At 37.4% G+C, this 14,850-nt stretch overlaps 1 protein-coding gene across 4 annotated transcripts in view; it reads left to right on the plus strand.

Moving 5' to 3' along the window:
• Nucleotides 1-1,486: 1,486 nt before the first annotated feature.
• Nucleotides 1,487-14,850, plus strand: part of ERICH3 (glutamate rich 3) — a 108,235-nt gene continuing 94,871 nt past the window's right edge. For 2 of the 4 annotated variants that reach the window (XM_032296586.1, XM_032296588.1), the window contains exon 1: nt 1,489-2,051. In XM_032296586.1, coding sequence (XP_032152477.1) covers nt 2,029-2,051 — 23 coding nt within the window. In that variant the 5' untranslated portion in view covers nt 1,489-2,028. Of the gene's footprint in view, nt 2,052-14,850 lie in introns of all 4 variants that reach the window. The other 2 variants (XM_032296587.1, XM_032296589.1) reach the window with 2 other exon arrangements.

The following is a 14,850-nucleotide window of genomic DNA, read 5'->3' on the forward strand; positions in this document are numbered from 1 at the left end:
GTAATATCTAGTTACAGTGAGCATTAAGGGCAACCTCAAATGGGAACCACTGTTAGTGGGGATAGACATATGGTAGAGGGGTGAAGGGAGATGACCTCTGCCTTAGTCTAGTTCTAGCCATTTGGTTTCCAAAGCAGCCTTGAATCCTTCAGTCTCAGGATCTAAGCAAGTAAGCTAGCATCCTATTTTTTTTTCTTGTAATGGCTCTGGTTACTCAAGTCCAAAACCTCTAATGGTATAGCATATCTGGCTTCTATGGCGATTTATAGGGGCCATGGAAAAATAAATCAACTTGTAATTGTTAAAAGCACTTGCAGGCTAAAATCAGAGAGGTCTGGATTTGAATCCTAGTTTTTCCAGTGGGAAGCTATTGTAGATATTAGAAAAAATAATTTCTTTATGTATTAGTTTTGATAGCTATGCAATGGAGAAAAAAACCTATCTCATAAAATGAAGATGAGGATTAAATGAGATAGTAAATGTTCAATAAAAGGCTGAGGAGAGCATTTAGTAACAACTTAGAACAAATGCGACCACTCAAAAGAGTTTTCTTTTTTCCCCCTTCATTTATGCTGCAAATGTTTATTAAACTGTTGCTCCCTTTTAAGAATATAGATAAATAAAATAGATGTACAAAATGAAATGGAGGAGCTTGCATTTGAGTAGAAAAGGCAGCCATCTACTTCAGCAAGGGTGTAAGTATAAAACAGAGGCGTGTCCTGGCTGAGTGGCCCACAGAGGTCAGAGCCATCGGCACACCCAAGGATGTCAAAGAGGAAGTGGATGAATGGAAGTTTTTCAAGTAGTCACTGGTGAAAATATGTTCCCACTAGAGGGATAGTGCAAGAGTTTGGTATTGCTAGAGTTTAAGGTAGTGAGAATGGAGAAACTGGTCACAGAGGCTGGGGAGGGATGCTGGGGCCAGGTGATGTGGAGCCCTGAATGGCGCAGGAAGGAGTTTGATCTCTGTCATACTCAGTGGGCCTTTACCACGTGGGGAAAAGCAGAATGACATTAATCAGGTGATGTTCTTCCCACCTCTGAGTGTGGCTGACCCAGAACAGACACCCTAGAAAGCTCAGTCACCACTGGTTTGTCTAACCCTTCACTTATACATGAGGAACCTGAGGCCAGAGATACAGTCATTCTGCAAAACACTTGACCAAGCAAGAACAAAACAAGAATAGGTTATCTGAGTCCAGCACTTAAACTTTCACAGTAAGATCCTCATTTAAATCCAGGCTGCTTCATCTAAGCCCTGCATTCCATGTACTTGATTCCAATACAAATACTATTTCGAGTGATTTCCCCCACCTTTCGAAAGCCAGCACTGTCAGCTCTGCTTGCTGGAAGTGGGGATCTCAGTTAGGCCAAGTAGGGGTTTTCCGAGGAGGAAATGAGTCGATTGTAATACCTTACAGATGCAGAAACAAATTCAAAACCCAAAACAGATTGAGAGACGTCCTTCTTTTCCTTGAATTTGCACTCGCTGTTTTATCACTGGAAACTACCGCATCACGCAGTGGCTGCTCCCAGTCCTTCCTTCCCCAGGGCCTAGGAGGAAGCACGCCAGCCAAAATGTGTGCTTGTGGCTGTTTATATACGCGCGCGTGTTTGTGTTTTCAGATTACGGGTACCTGGGGAACTCGCGCCCCAGAGCAACAGAGCAGGGGCTCGCCTGGGTCTCCACCCATATCAGGGCCCAGAAAAAGGGGTAGAAACTGGCATCACTTCCAGCTTTCGCAGGCTCGGTTCCAGCAGCGCCTCCGCTTCTCCAGACCCTGGGCGCTCGCCTCTCTCCTCCCTTAGCAACCGGGAGGCTGTGGATACCGCCGGAGGGTGGGGGCTCGGGAGGCTGCGGGTATCCCGGGCGCCCAGGGGCGGCGGCGGCCCAGCCCAGGTGCCCGCGCACAGGCAACCTCAGTGCGGAGCCACCCCGCGAGCGCGACTGTCGCAGCGCCAGCGTGCACGGGGCCCACGCACCCACCCTCCACACCTGCCGCGGGGTCCAAAAGGGATCCTGCAAAAATGAGCCATTCTCACCCAGCTGGGTAAGTGACAACTGGAGCTTTTCCACGCTGCGGCAGGTGGCGACTTCAGCCAGCTGCCCCTCCTCCCTCCTGCTGCGGAGGGAAGGGGCGAGAGGGGAGCGAGGGGGAGGGCTGAAGAGAGGAAAAAATATACTAATTCTGGGTTGCAGGGAGGATGGCAGAAATCCCAGGCATCATGTCTCCTCCCTCCCCTTCTTCGTTTATTTCACCCACGTTCGCCCCTTTTGAAATTTTCACCCTGGAAGGATTATAAAATGGATGTGAAAAACGCATACCTCAAGCAAGGACCTTCGCTGGGATCAGGAAGATCCTGTGGTGTGGAATATGTGTGTTTAGATGCAAAAGAAGAGATTACCAAAATATACATTCGTTTGGAGATTTGAGACTGAGAGATGCAGTCTCACCGTAGCTTGCACATAAGTGAAGTGTGAGTTTATTCAGTACTGAAGGAAGTTTTATTGGGAAGAGGGAGTATTATTTCAGGGTTGTTATCTGCCCAATCTCAAAAGGATCATAAGGGTCTTTTAAAAGTATTTTAATCAAGGAAGGTTTTATGGCACAGAAAAAGAGAGGAAGGAGTTGTGTGCCTGTGTATTTACTCATGATCTTCAATTGTTTTAGGTGGGTGAACTCCTTAGAGGACCTATTTTGGCAATATTCAATGTATCCTAGAAAGAACACCATCATTATTGGCTGTTGCAAAAAAAAAAAAAAAAAAGGTTTCTTTTTTTTAATTGGAAGGGAGAATATCCAATTTCCTCCTGAATTAAACAATGTAATGCATATTAGATGGGTTTTTATTATGATACATCTAGTAAGAAGATAAATATAGTAGCCAATCTTGCAACTAAATTGAAGATACTTTCCTTTTTAATTGCATTTATTGCACATTTTTAGGAGCAGCAAATTAGCAAAGGACAACATATTTGAGATCATTTGGAGTTTGTGATGTTTGAAATACCACATTAGTCATTGTGTTGGAACTTATACCCAAACTTCAAGATTTTACTTTTTAATGAATTCTCTGAGTGTAATAACATAAATGAGAATGTTAAAAAAAACTAAAGCCATATAAGGTGCCATATTGGAAATTAGTTTCAGAACTTTTAGAAAGGTGATATAGCTATGATTAAATGAACTTCTTATTTTGTCTCAAGTTGAATTTAATTTAGGTACCTTAACATTTTGGTGCTAAACTGCTGTGCAATTTTAGTTAACTGTGGGCCACGTAAGATGTAAATAGCATTATTTTTCTGCAGCTGATGTTTGCAGTATGTTTGCATTTGGGAAAATAAATGTGTCAGTCATGGTTGTCTTCCTATGTTTTTCAAGTTTTGGCTAGCTAGAATCTGATTAGACCATTTAATCATCTATTTTAAAATGTGAAAAAAAAAACTGTAGCTATTTATTAAACTGAGCATGATTAAGATTTCAGAAACTAAAATCAAATTTTTCTGAAGCTCCATTAGTTCCAAGCCTACCAGGAAAAGGGAAAATTTATGATTTAATGAAAGAGTATGTTTCATGGTACTCTTTAGAAAAGATATTAAGATGGCAACAAATACTTCTCACTTAAATGGTAAGTTTCTGAAAAGTAGGCACCATATCTTATTAATGCCTCTGCCACCATTACTTAGGACAGTGTTCAGAACAAAATAAAACTCAACAAATGTTTATCGAATAAATTATATCACTGGATGGTGAATCCAATCTAGAGGTGAATGTATTCACAACTGAAAACTTTGTTAAAACTAAATATTTATTAAGTGTGTACCATGTGCCAGGCTCTATTCTAATGTTTTACATGAACTATCTTATTAAATCTTCCCGTCATGCCGGTTTTCGGTCACCCTCATTTTTACAAATAAGAAATTTGAGAACTGAGAAGTTTCTAGAGGTAGCACTGCTAGGAAGGGTCAGGGCTGGAATACAAAGCCAGACAGCATAGCTTCAGAGCCACTGCTCTTCACCATCACCATATGTTGCCTCACATAGTCAGCAACTGAAATTTACAGGAGCCTAAATATATAAACATTTTTGTCTGGATTAGACCAACATCTGACAGAGGATGGCCGTATTAAGCATCTAGTACTTTGATAGCTGATTAGAGGCTAATTTTGTAATAGTGTCTATGTGTACATATTTTTTGGTTTTAATTTATCAAAAGTAAATGAAAACAATAAGCATAAATACAACAAATCTAAATGTCTTAAAATTCACCCAAGAACAAAATTATTTGAATTGCTAAAGTTTTTCCTCAAATAAAAGTAGTGACATTTTCTTGCTTATGTTACCATTTGGAAATAATAAAACTTTCAGTAGCAAATAAAAGTTTTCATTAAAGCTGAGAAGGCTTTTCTATCATTACTGAAGCAGTTTGTACTTATTACATTTTAAGGATAAAATGGTAATAAAGTGCAGTTACATACTAAAACAAAAATTTTAAATCCCCAAAATGCCACCAACCAATAAATGATGTCCTGATTCCTTCTCTTAATGCTTCCTTTGATTTCTATTGCTTACTTAACTACAGCATGAAGCACTTGATGTAAAAATTGCAAAGGGCCTGTGCTGGCTTTGTTCAGACAGTTTGGAGTAAATAAAAATGGTTTTTAAAACTTCTGCCAAAGACAATAGAGATTTTGAATCTGAGCTGCATCATAATTTGGTGGAAGTCAACTATAAAATGCCATTTCCAGCATTGCTATCTCTAATGAAATTGTTTTAGAGTGAAAAATTAGAATTGATTGTCCCTCTAGTTCGCTAAATCTCACCCATGTTGCTATTTGTGTGTGTGTTTGTGGGTTGTGCACAAGTCCTAGAGGTGGAATAGGGATTTTATACCCCTCAGTCATGCATGAGGATAAAATGATATGGCTCTTCTGGCTCCTTCAAAAGATCATCACTGAATTCACATGAAGTTGGCTTTCTTTGTGAAAGATACACTTGGTTCTAAGTAGAGATAGTCACACTCCTCTGTAAATTTTTTTTGAGGAAGGAAGAATGAGAAGCATTATAGCTCACCACAAGAAAAAAATGCAGAAGACATAGGTTTTGAAAGACTGTTCAAAGGTTTAGAAGCATTTTTTGTTAGTTTAGACTTTCATTTATACCTTTTTAATGTAAAGAAGTGTTTCTGTAATGACAGAGTACACTGAAGTGTGGTAAAGGAATAATTAATACATCCTTAGGACTGTCTGATAACTCAGTCATTTTTCATTAAAGGCACAGTAAAGGTCATTAGGTCAAGTTGTCCATTTTACATAGTATGTGTATCCAGGAGAAACATCAATGATAAATCCACCACGTTATTTACTACAGGAAGGTCCATTGCATTCTTAAGAAGCAAATGTTTCTTGCCTTCTGAGTTAGCAAACTGGAATATACTTTGGATAGCTACAGTACCATTCGTTTGTTACCCACTCCCACCACCAAAATTACCTCTTTCACACAGAATTTCAGACTTTAAGTCATTAAATATTTAAATTCAACTTTGGTAGTTTCTATTCATCCTCTTGTTAAATATTAACAAATTAAGGAGTAAATTGATTCTGCTTAAATGAGGTGAATTAAACAGGCTCATTTGTTGTGGCTTCCTCTGTGAAGCATTTCATGTTATAGATTCTGCTCTTTTACAAATATATGTAGATGTCGTTTCTTCTCTTACTCCTTTAACAAACATGTTCACATAAGTAGACGGGAATGGAAAGGGGTTTGTTATGGCAATGTCATTTAATTCTTTGAATTTTTTTCAGAATTATAAGGCTAAAATCACATAGTGATCGCACACACAAAAATGTTTTTGATGATCTTTCAAATGACAACTTAATTAGGTCCTTCTTCTATTGTACTGAAAGCTAAGGATTGGAAACTACAGTGTTTGACCTGCAATTGGATTTGTTGCCCAGTCATGAAAGCCATTTGTTGTATCAATATCTGGGCAATACTTCAAATTGTCTGTTTCTCAGATGTTTTTCTAAGTTCAAAGCACTTAAATAAGACCACCAGATGAAGAGAGATGTGTCTTTCGGTTGTAAAATATAAAGCTAATTACAAAAAAGTAGGTGGAAATCAACATGACTGGAAGTGCATATTTCAGGAAGATCAATTTTAGGGCATACAAAGCAAACTTGAGCAATAGAAATTGATTCCCTTAAAACAATTGTATTGGTCCATTCTTAGACTGCTATAAAGATACTACCTGACACTAGGTAGTTTATAAAGAGAAAAATGTAATTGACTTATAGTTCTGCATGGCTGGCGAGGTCTCAGAAAACTTACAATCATGGTGGGAGGCGAAGGGGAAGCAAGGCACGTCTTACATTGTGCAGGAGAGAAAGCAAGTGAAGGGGGAGTGTCACACTATTAAACCATCTGCTCTCTTGAGACCTCCCTCACTATCACAAGAACAGCAGGGGGGAAACTGCTTCTATAACCCAGTCACCTTCTACCATGTCCCTCTCATAACATGTGGGGATTAAGATTTGAGATGAGATTTGGGTAGGGACATAGAGCCAGACTATATCAACTATCCTTATCCAAGTTCCCCAAGAAAAGTCTTTGGGTTTCTCTCAGTCTCTGCTGAGAAAAATCTTCTCTAACTAGGAGGACAGGGGGAGACTTGCCCAACTTATTTTTATTATTAATAAATCCATATAAGGTTTTCAGGGAAATGGGAAAATAACTTATCTGACTCAATTCTGAATTTAAAAATCAGCCTCAAATATTCTGAACCTGAAGTAAAGTTTAATTATTTTTGAGATTTTTAATTTCCAGTGATATCCTTTTCAATGAAAACTTTAGCCTCTGAAGGTAGTACTGAAATAATCCTCTAACCTTTACTTATTCATTTTGGTACAGACTAAGAGAAGTTGTGTGCAGACTGAATTATTGGGTTTTCTCCTGCTGTGGCTTACTCACTTCCCCACACAAATAGTTGAGAATAGCATATGTTATGGAATGGCTCTATAAATGTCAATAAGTTTAAATAAATCTGTCAAATCAGGTGAGGATAAAATTTGTAAAAGAAAAAAAATCTAAGATTAAACATTCATATTAGTTTGTAAGTGTCTTTGTCACCTTTTACTAACTGAAAATCATAAGTGATGTATTATGTGTATGATTTGCACGAAAAAAGAGAATAGAGGAAAATCAGCTGAGTCACAAAGTAAAGACCTTGGCATTACACAAAAAAATAGTGAACAGATATATATTATGCTTTCAATTTAAAAAAAATTAAGGTGAATGTATTTATATAGAGTTACCTCATTAATTTTACTTTTTGTTTAAATGACCAGCTGCTGGTTCAGATTATATTGAATAAGAATACTTGTGCAGTGCCCTATTTGTACAATGTCTACATACTCAAGGGAGAATTATCTGAGTATGTAGACACTGCATTTTGATTTTTCCTCAGTTTCTTTGGTTTAGATCCATGGCTCTCAAACTTCAACATATAAAAATTGCTGAATAGTACATTATACACGCAAGCATGTGTATTGTACTTCATGTATTAAATAAGTGATTTTCAAGAATAGATTTTTTTTAACCAGGTAGTATATTTGTATATTGTGCTAACTAAAATGTCAACCCAGATGTAAGATAGGATTTACTGTTCCTCTGGGTTCTAGCAGAAGTCATTTGGTTCTTTCACTGGCCAGAAGCTCTAAATCACTCTCTTCTTGCACAAGTCTCAGTAAGGAAACACATCCTTCGCTGACAACATCATTGCTGCAAATTATTGTATCAGGAAATATACTTGGATTAAAGTAATTCACCTGAGAGCTTGCCTTTTTGGATTAATGTTTTTCTGGAGGAAAGAAAAAAGATATGACAAGTTGAATAGTGCAGCTTGAAAACTCTGAGACTCTTTCAGTATTAAAATTAAAATTTCTTTGACAATTGTAAAATCATTGCTTTCGCAGTTAGCCACAAGAAGCATACTTTAAAAGTAAAGAACGCTGAAGAGTGGAGATATATAGATTTTATATAGATCTGGATTCTTTAACAATTTCTTATTCTCTTGCGGGTCTACTCGCTCTCACTCTTTGTCCCCTTGTCTCTTTTGTATGGTTAACTCTTTTGGTCGATGGGCAGATTACTGTGAAGTGCAGTTTCTTCTTCTGACAGTGAAAGCATGGTTTCCCCATGCTCTGGGGACTCTCTTAGAGATCTTCATTATCCTCTTCTCTTTCTTCTGAGCTGTCTACATGCATGTTCTGGGATGTGGAAGGTATCTATGCCCTTTTTTGACAGTCATCAATGATCTTTATGTTTGCCAGCACAGATAATTCAGAATCAAGGTATAGTGTTTTGGGTTTTTATGTACTGTACTTAGAAAAGATGTTCCTTATTTCTTCTGTCTAAACCCATGATACATACTTAAATTTTTCACCTCTCCTCTGGTTATTTCTGTGTCATGGACTTAATTGTGCCACCCTACTCTCTGCCTGCCGCCCCCTCCCCTTGTAATTTATATGTTGAAGTCCTAACCCTCAGTTCCTCAGAATGTGACTGTATTTGGAGACAGGGTCTTTAAAGAGGTAAGGGTTAAATCATGCCAATGTGTGAACCCTAATCCAATGTGACTGGTGTCTTCATAAGAAGAGGAGATTAGGACAAAGACATGCTCACAAACATGGCCGTCTGCAAACCAAAAAGAGACCTGAAACAGGCACTTCTCTCACGGCTCTCAGAAGAAACCAATCCTGCTGACACCTTGAAGTGTCATTTCTAGCCTCCAGAACTATGAGAAAATAAATTTCTGTTGTCTGAATTACTTGATATATTGTTATGGCAGCCCTACCAAACTAAGGCAACCTGTTTGTATCTGCTGATGCTCTTCATTACTTGGCTGTGCAAAGGCTGAAAGTGGTTTTTGTGAGAAATGCAGAATCATTTGACTGGTAACATATGAGGGTCATGGGTGTCTTGGTCAATTTGGGCTCTTAAAATAGAATACCATACACTGGGTAGCTGATAAACAAAAGAAATTTTTTTCTCACAGCTCTCAAGGTTGGGGAGCCCAACATACATTTGCAGTTTCTGGTGAGGGCCTGCTCTCTGGTTCACAAATGGCCATCTTCTTGCTGGGCTCTCACATGGCAGAATGGGTGAGAGAGCTCTCTAGGGTTTCTTTTTTAAGCACTAATTCCATTCATGAGGTTTTACCTTCACCTGATTAATGCCTAAAGCCCCCATCTCCTAATACCATTACATTGTGGGTTAGGGTTTCAACATATGAATTTTGGGGTGATACTGACATTAAATATATAACAAGGATAATGGAGATTTGAAGCCAAAAGTTCAAAAGGGAGATAAAAGTCAAAGCTAACAAAAAATATGAGTAAAAGCTTAGCGAGGGGAAATAATTAAGATAATAAATCCATGATCTCTACAGGTAAGTGTTGAACTGTTAAGTCTGATTAGTAATCAAATTACTCCCTACCTCTCAGTGCCTGATGCTGGTTGGGAGAAAAAATTGAACATTTTAAGCTATTGATCTATTTTTATGTGTCTGTTATTATTTTTCTATAATAGTCACAACATTTACAAATTAATGAAAATTCTTAGGGCAAAATATTGAAGCAAGGAAAGAAACAGCAGGGAACTAAACAGACAATATAAATTGCACATAGTAGTTATGAAACAGCATTAAAAACTAAGGATTTTAAATTGAATTGAATCATAGTGTTTTATAGTAGCAGTTAATTTGGCATTCTCTGTATGCCATGGATTGTAATATTTTATATTTGTGAATATTATTTGGCTCTCATACAAAGAAGCCGTTTCTCTTCATAGCTTGCTCCAAGATATTTACAATAATATTGTTTCTGTTGTTTAGATTGAAATAACCTGCTATAAATTAGAGTAATAGAGGTAGAAGGAACTTTGACTAGGGATACAAGTGTTTTTTTTTTTAATTTTCCTCTTTGTATTTATCTCTATTTTGAAAATGTTCTACTTTGAGCAGAAAAGTACCATGAGGAAAATCAAAGTCATTTGAACTCCTACATCCATAGATAATTAGAGTTTGCATTTTTGTTATATTCCTGTGGATTATTAGAGTTGAATATTCTGTTTTTAAAACTATACTGATAAAGCTGTACTATTTAAAGAGCTGTTTCTAAGACTGTTTTCTCTTTAAAGTTACACTAACAAGTACCTTGTTAGTGAAAGTACAGACACTTTCCTTGTAGCATTAGAATAGTTTTTATATCTCCCATGTAAATTGCAAACTCCGTAGAGTGAAGACCACATCTCTCTGCATCTTTGGGTCCTCATTGTACCTCAGAACTATGCCCCAAATTTAGCTCAATAATTCCTACCATATGTCTCTGACTTTAGTGACCTTAGGAATACATCCAGCTGCAAGTAACAGAAAACCAAACTAATTAATAGTGGCTTAAATCATAACAAAAGTTATTATTTACTTTACAAGTGGTCCTACAGATAAGTGATTATATTTTTAGTAATGTGAGGACTTGGGGCCTTATTTCAGATCATCTCCTAAGCCTTTATAAAAATGGGTTTGAACATATTTTTTTTCTGTTGAAGTCTATAGTTGGGAATCTCTCTGTAACTGCAGCAAATGAGTATTTCACCACAACTCATAGTGATTTATGTAAGATTATGACTCTTAAAACCTTCTTTCCCATAGTTCTTTCCTTTCAGTCAGGCTGGAGACATGGAACTTCAACTAGGCTGGCATCTTCTAGAACAACACCTGAGGGAGTAGGTGAGGCTGGCCTCAGGCTGCAGTGTGTGAAAAGGGATATTCAGATTCCAGTCCTTGGCGAGGAGATTCAGAAAAATTATTGGAAAGTCTGATGTTTCAGGCCACATGCAAGAGCATGGAGCAGAAATCAAACTTGAGAATGCTGCGACAGGGAGAAGGAGAGCTCAGCAGGCAGTTAAAAGGCAGAGATATTCAGAAACTGTAGATAAGAGTGTGGGCAAAAAAAAAAAAGGGAACACTTCAAAGAAGGAATGAATAAAATTTCAATTGCCCAAAACTCATCTTTCTTATTTTTTTCTCTTCCTCTAAATTAAAAGGACTTACATTCCAAAGAGAAAAAAAATCAATGTCCAATCCAAAAAATATGACATAAACATGCTATTTCAGAAGAGGATTTATTTTTGGAGCCAGAAGGATGTAAGTTTAAATTCCAGTTATGCCTTATATAAATGCAGGAAAGTTAATTTTTGCATCTCATTTTCCTCTTTCAAAAATGCGGGGCTAATAAATATCAGCACATCATAGGAACTCAGTGAATGGCAGCTATTGTGTATTTATTTTGATCTTTGTGTAAAGCACATGTTGCTTAAGTCTTTAGAATTTAATTCTTAAAGGACGTGTACCCCAAATAAATAAACATACACTTCAAAATAAGCAGACATGTCCCAAGCTAATTGGAAGGGAACATGAAGAAAGTGTTTCCAGTCCATAAATCACTTTCTTGTTCAATTAAACTAATTACTTTTAAATGACAACCTGTTCTTAGACTCAAGAATCTTTAGAAAGAAAATTAACATTGACCTACCAATTCATGACCCCTCAAAATGAGGTTGCTCCTTTAAGGAAATCATGCTCTGAACAATGGAGAATTTTAATAAAAATGGACACAATGACCCAGAGCATTTGTACCTCTCTAGCACACTTGCTTTTTTTTAATCAAATTTGAGAATTCAAGACAAACTCATAAAACTGCATCATTGCTTTGACATTGACAAATGGTAGAAAGGCTGGTGAAAATCTTATGGGTATTATTTTTAAATGGTTGAGCATTTAAAATTTAGTCAACTTCTTTAACCTTTGCCCACGTGTCATTACCATTTTAAATCTTACTACTGCACATAAGAATTACATTTTAGGACAATGAGGAGGTTTTTAACATGGTTGATTATGTTTTCCTTCTCAAGGCACATAGTAAATCTATTGATTTGCTCTCTTTGGCAGCTGGCTTTTTTTTTTTTTTCTTTTTCTCCTTACTTTTTTTTCCCTACTTCTTTGTTTCTTTCACATAGTACATCACTCTGTGGGATCATTTCTGAACGTTTTCTTATTGGACATTAAAATAGTACTATTGATACTGAAAATAATATGTGAGAGATTTTTCTTTTTTGATTTGCCATGTTTAATTCAGATAGTCAGATCCTATGACTTGCATCACAAAAAACTAGTGGGAATCACTGAGAGCTGTTAGGTACCATTCATAAGCATTTGTGGAAATACCCAAAGACCAGAAAGCAACTGAAAATTATACATACATGTGTAAAAGCATTTATGCTTGTATATAAATAAACACACACACACACACACATACATATATGTCTGAATGCATGGACACATGTATATTCAGCCTTCTTATAATCAGTGGATGGTAGTTTAAGGAGCTTAAGTAGGCTAGTCATAGCTATTAGAGAAACTGTGTTCTAAGATCAAATATAAATAAAGAGTGATCAGATTTCCAAGCCAATGTAACCTTCTATAGTATATTTGACACATAATGGTAACTGCCTTAATCAATAATTTACAATGTAATCATACTGCAGAACTCAATTCCCTTTTATTTTACTAATTTTATGGTAAATTGTATTAGTCCATTCTCACACTGGTATAAAGAACTTCTTGAGACTGGGTAATTTATAAAGGAATGAGTTTAAAGAGGTTCCTGGGAAGGCCTCAGGAAACTTGCAATCATGGAGGAAGGGGAAGCAAACATGTTCTTCCTCACATGGTGGCAGGAAGAAGTGCCCAGCAAAAGGGGAAGCCCCTTATAAAGCCATTAGATCTCATGAGAATTCACTCATTATCACAAGAACAGCATGAAAAGCAGGAGGGTAACCCCATGATTAAATTATCTCCTACTGGGTCCCTCCCATGACACGTGGGGATTATGGGAACTACAATTTAAGATGAGATTTGGGTGTGGACACAGCCAGACCATATGATAAATAATCAATGAATTCCTATTTGGGTGACAGAAACCTGTGATCTCTCTCTCTGGGACTTTGTGTACGATTTCCCTACTTAGAATGGGTCCAGATAGCACTTCTGCCCCCTTAGTTACCCACCCAAATTTTACTTCTTTCCACAACACTTGATTTGTCATTTAGGACCCAGTTCAGATTTCAGTTCTTCTTGGATACCCTTCTTGTGTGTGTATAATTCACTTATTTGTGAAATGAGATAATAATCTGATGGATAGGATGTTCTGCAGATTAAATGAGATTATGCAAGCCAAGCACAATAAACAGTTGCTGTTGTCATTATAGCACGTTATACTGCACTGCCATTCTTTCACTGGTTGGATTGTGAGTACCTTCAAGGCAGGGACTGTGCTTATGCAGCTTTGTAACCTGGGATAGCACAAGGCCCGGCACATAATAAGCACTTTGGGTTTGTTGCACAAAATAATTATACTAATCTCCTTTGTGTCTGGCAGCAGGCATGCTAACTGACTACCCTCCTTTCAGTTTTACCTTCTGGCCTTTGAAAGACACCTACTGTCTTTGTTAGGGGGGTTTTGGAACTGTGCATGTGTGTGCACAGGCACACACACACATATGTGCCTGTGCAACAGGGGTGGAGACAGTAGCAGGAGGTGGTTCTAGCAGGAGGATAGCGTAAAGCTAGACGCCATGGTGCTCTCCCATCCCTGGACCTTTGCATATGGTAATCCCTCTTCCTAGAGCAATCCTCTGGTAAGTTCCCACGCCTGCCCCTCAAATGGCCAGGTACTTATTCAATTCCCTTCTACTGGCTCAGACTTCATTTTCTTTTTGATTGTTTAAATCATCCTCCTGCTCTCAAGTAACCTGACTGTGCTTCTTCTATGATTCTAAACCATAGACTATTTTCCTTTCAGAGCATAAGCAAATGTATATGTGGTTCACTTAAAAATAAAACATTGCTAATAACAATAGCAACTAATAGTGCCATGCACTGCACTAAGCTCTTTTTTTGCATTATCATAATAATACTTAACGGAAGTTCTAGGATATAAGGCGCAATTATTTTCCCCTTTTACAGATGAGGAAATTGAGCTTAATAGTGAATAAACAACTTGTTGAAATTCATAGAGTAGAAGTGCCTATAGAAACAGCACAACTTTTTAAAAGAACTAGCTCTTAGGAAATTAACCTAAACTTTGGTGGAAAAAAACGATAGCCATTTGAATGAAGCTCTTTAGTACAATTTTATTTTTTTTTCCTTGTATAATATACTCAATAATATATTTAGAAAATGTATCCTACACAGCAGCATTTTTTTTTTTTTGCCAAATGCACAATTGTTGGTAGAACCCACTTATTAGGTGTTTGTTGATTGGTCATTGACAGAGGAACACTACTTGTTACAGAGTTCCCTGATAGGTTGGCCATGGCTTTACTTGGTCTGTGTACGATTTGACTTCTTCTGCTGCTCAATGCTGCTTCCTCTCTTTTCCTTTCACAGGTGTTGATCTCTAATAAACATCTTTTACCCCAAACTTCATTTCAGCATATGTTCTGAACAAATCTGAGAATTGTTTTCCTGAAATTAGCTAAGATGACAAGGAAGTGGGGAAAGAGAAGGCGAAAAGGAAGAGGAGAAGGAGGAGTACATTCAGTTTTATGGTTAAAGCAGAGCAGTCCTGGTTTGAATCCTGGATCTGCTTTTAACTAATTATGAACTAGTTATCTAACCACTCCACATCTGTTAAGTCATCTATGAAGGAGGAAGATAATACTAATTCACAGGATTGTGTATGTTATTTAGAGTGTTTACTCTATACACTACAAAAATTTAAGAAACTGC

Source organism: Sapajus apella, unplaced genomic scaffold, assembly GCF_009761245.1.
Source record: "Sapajus apella isolate SASKATOON/1434 unplaced genomic scaffold, GSC_monkey_1.0 scaffold36, whole genome shotgun sequence".
Classification (NCBI taxonomy): Eukaryota; Metazoa; Chordata; class Mammalia; order Primates; family Cebidae; genus Sapajus; species Sapajus apella.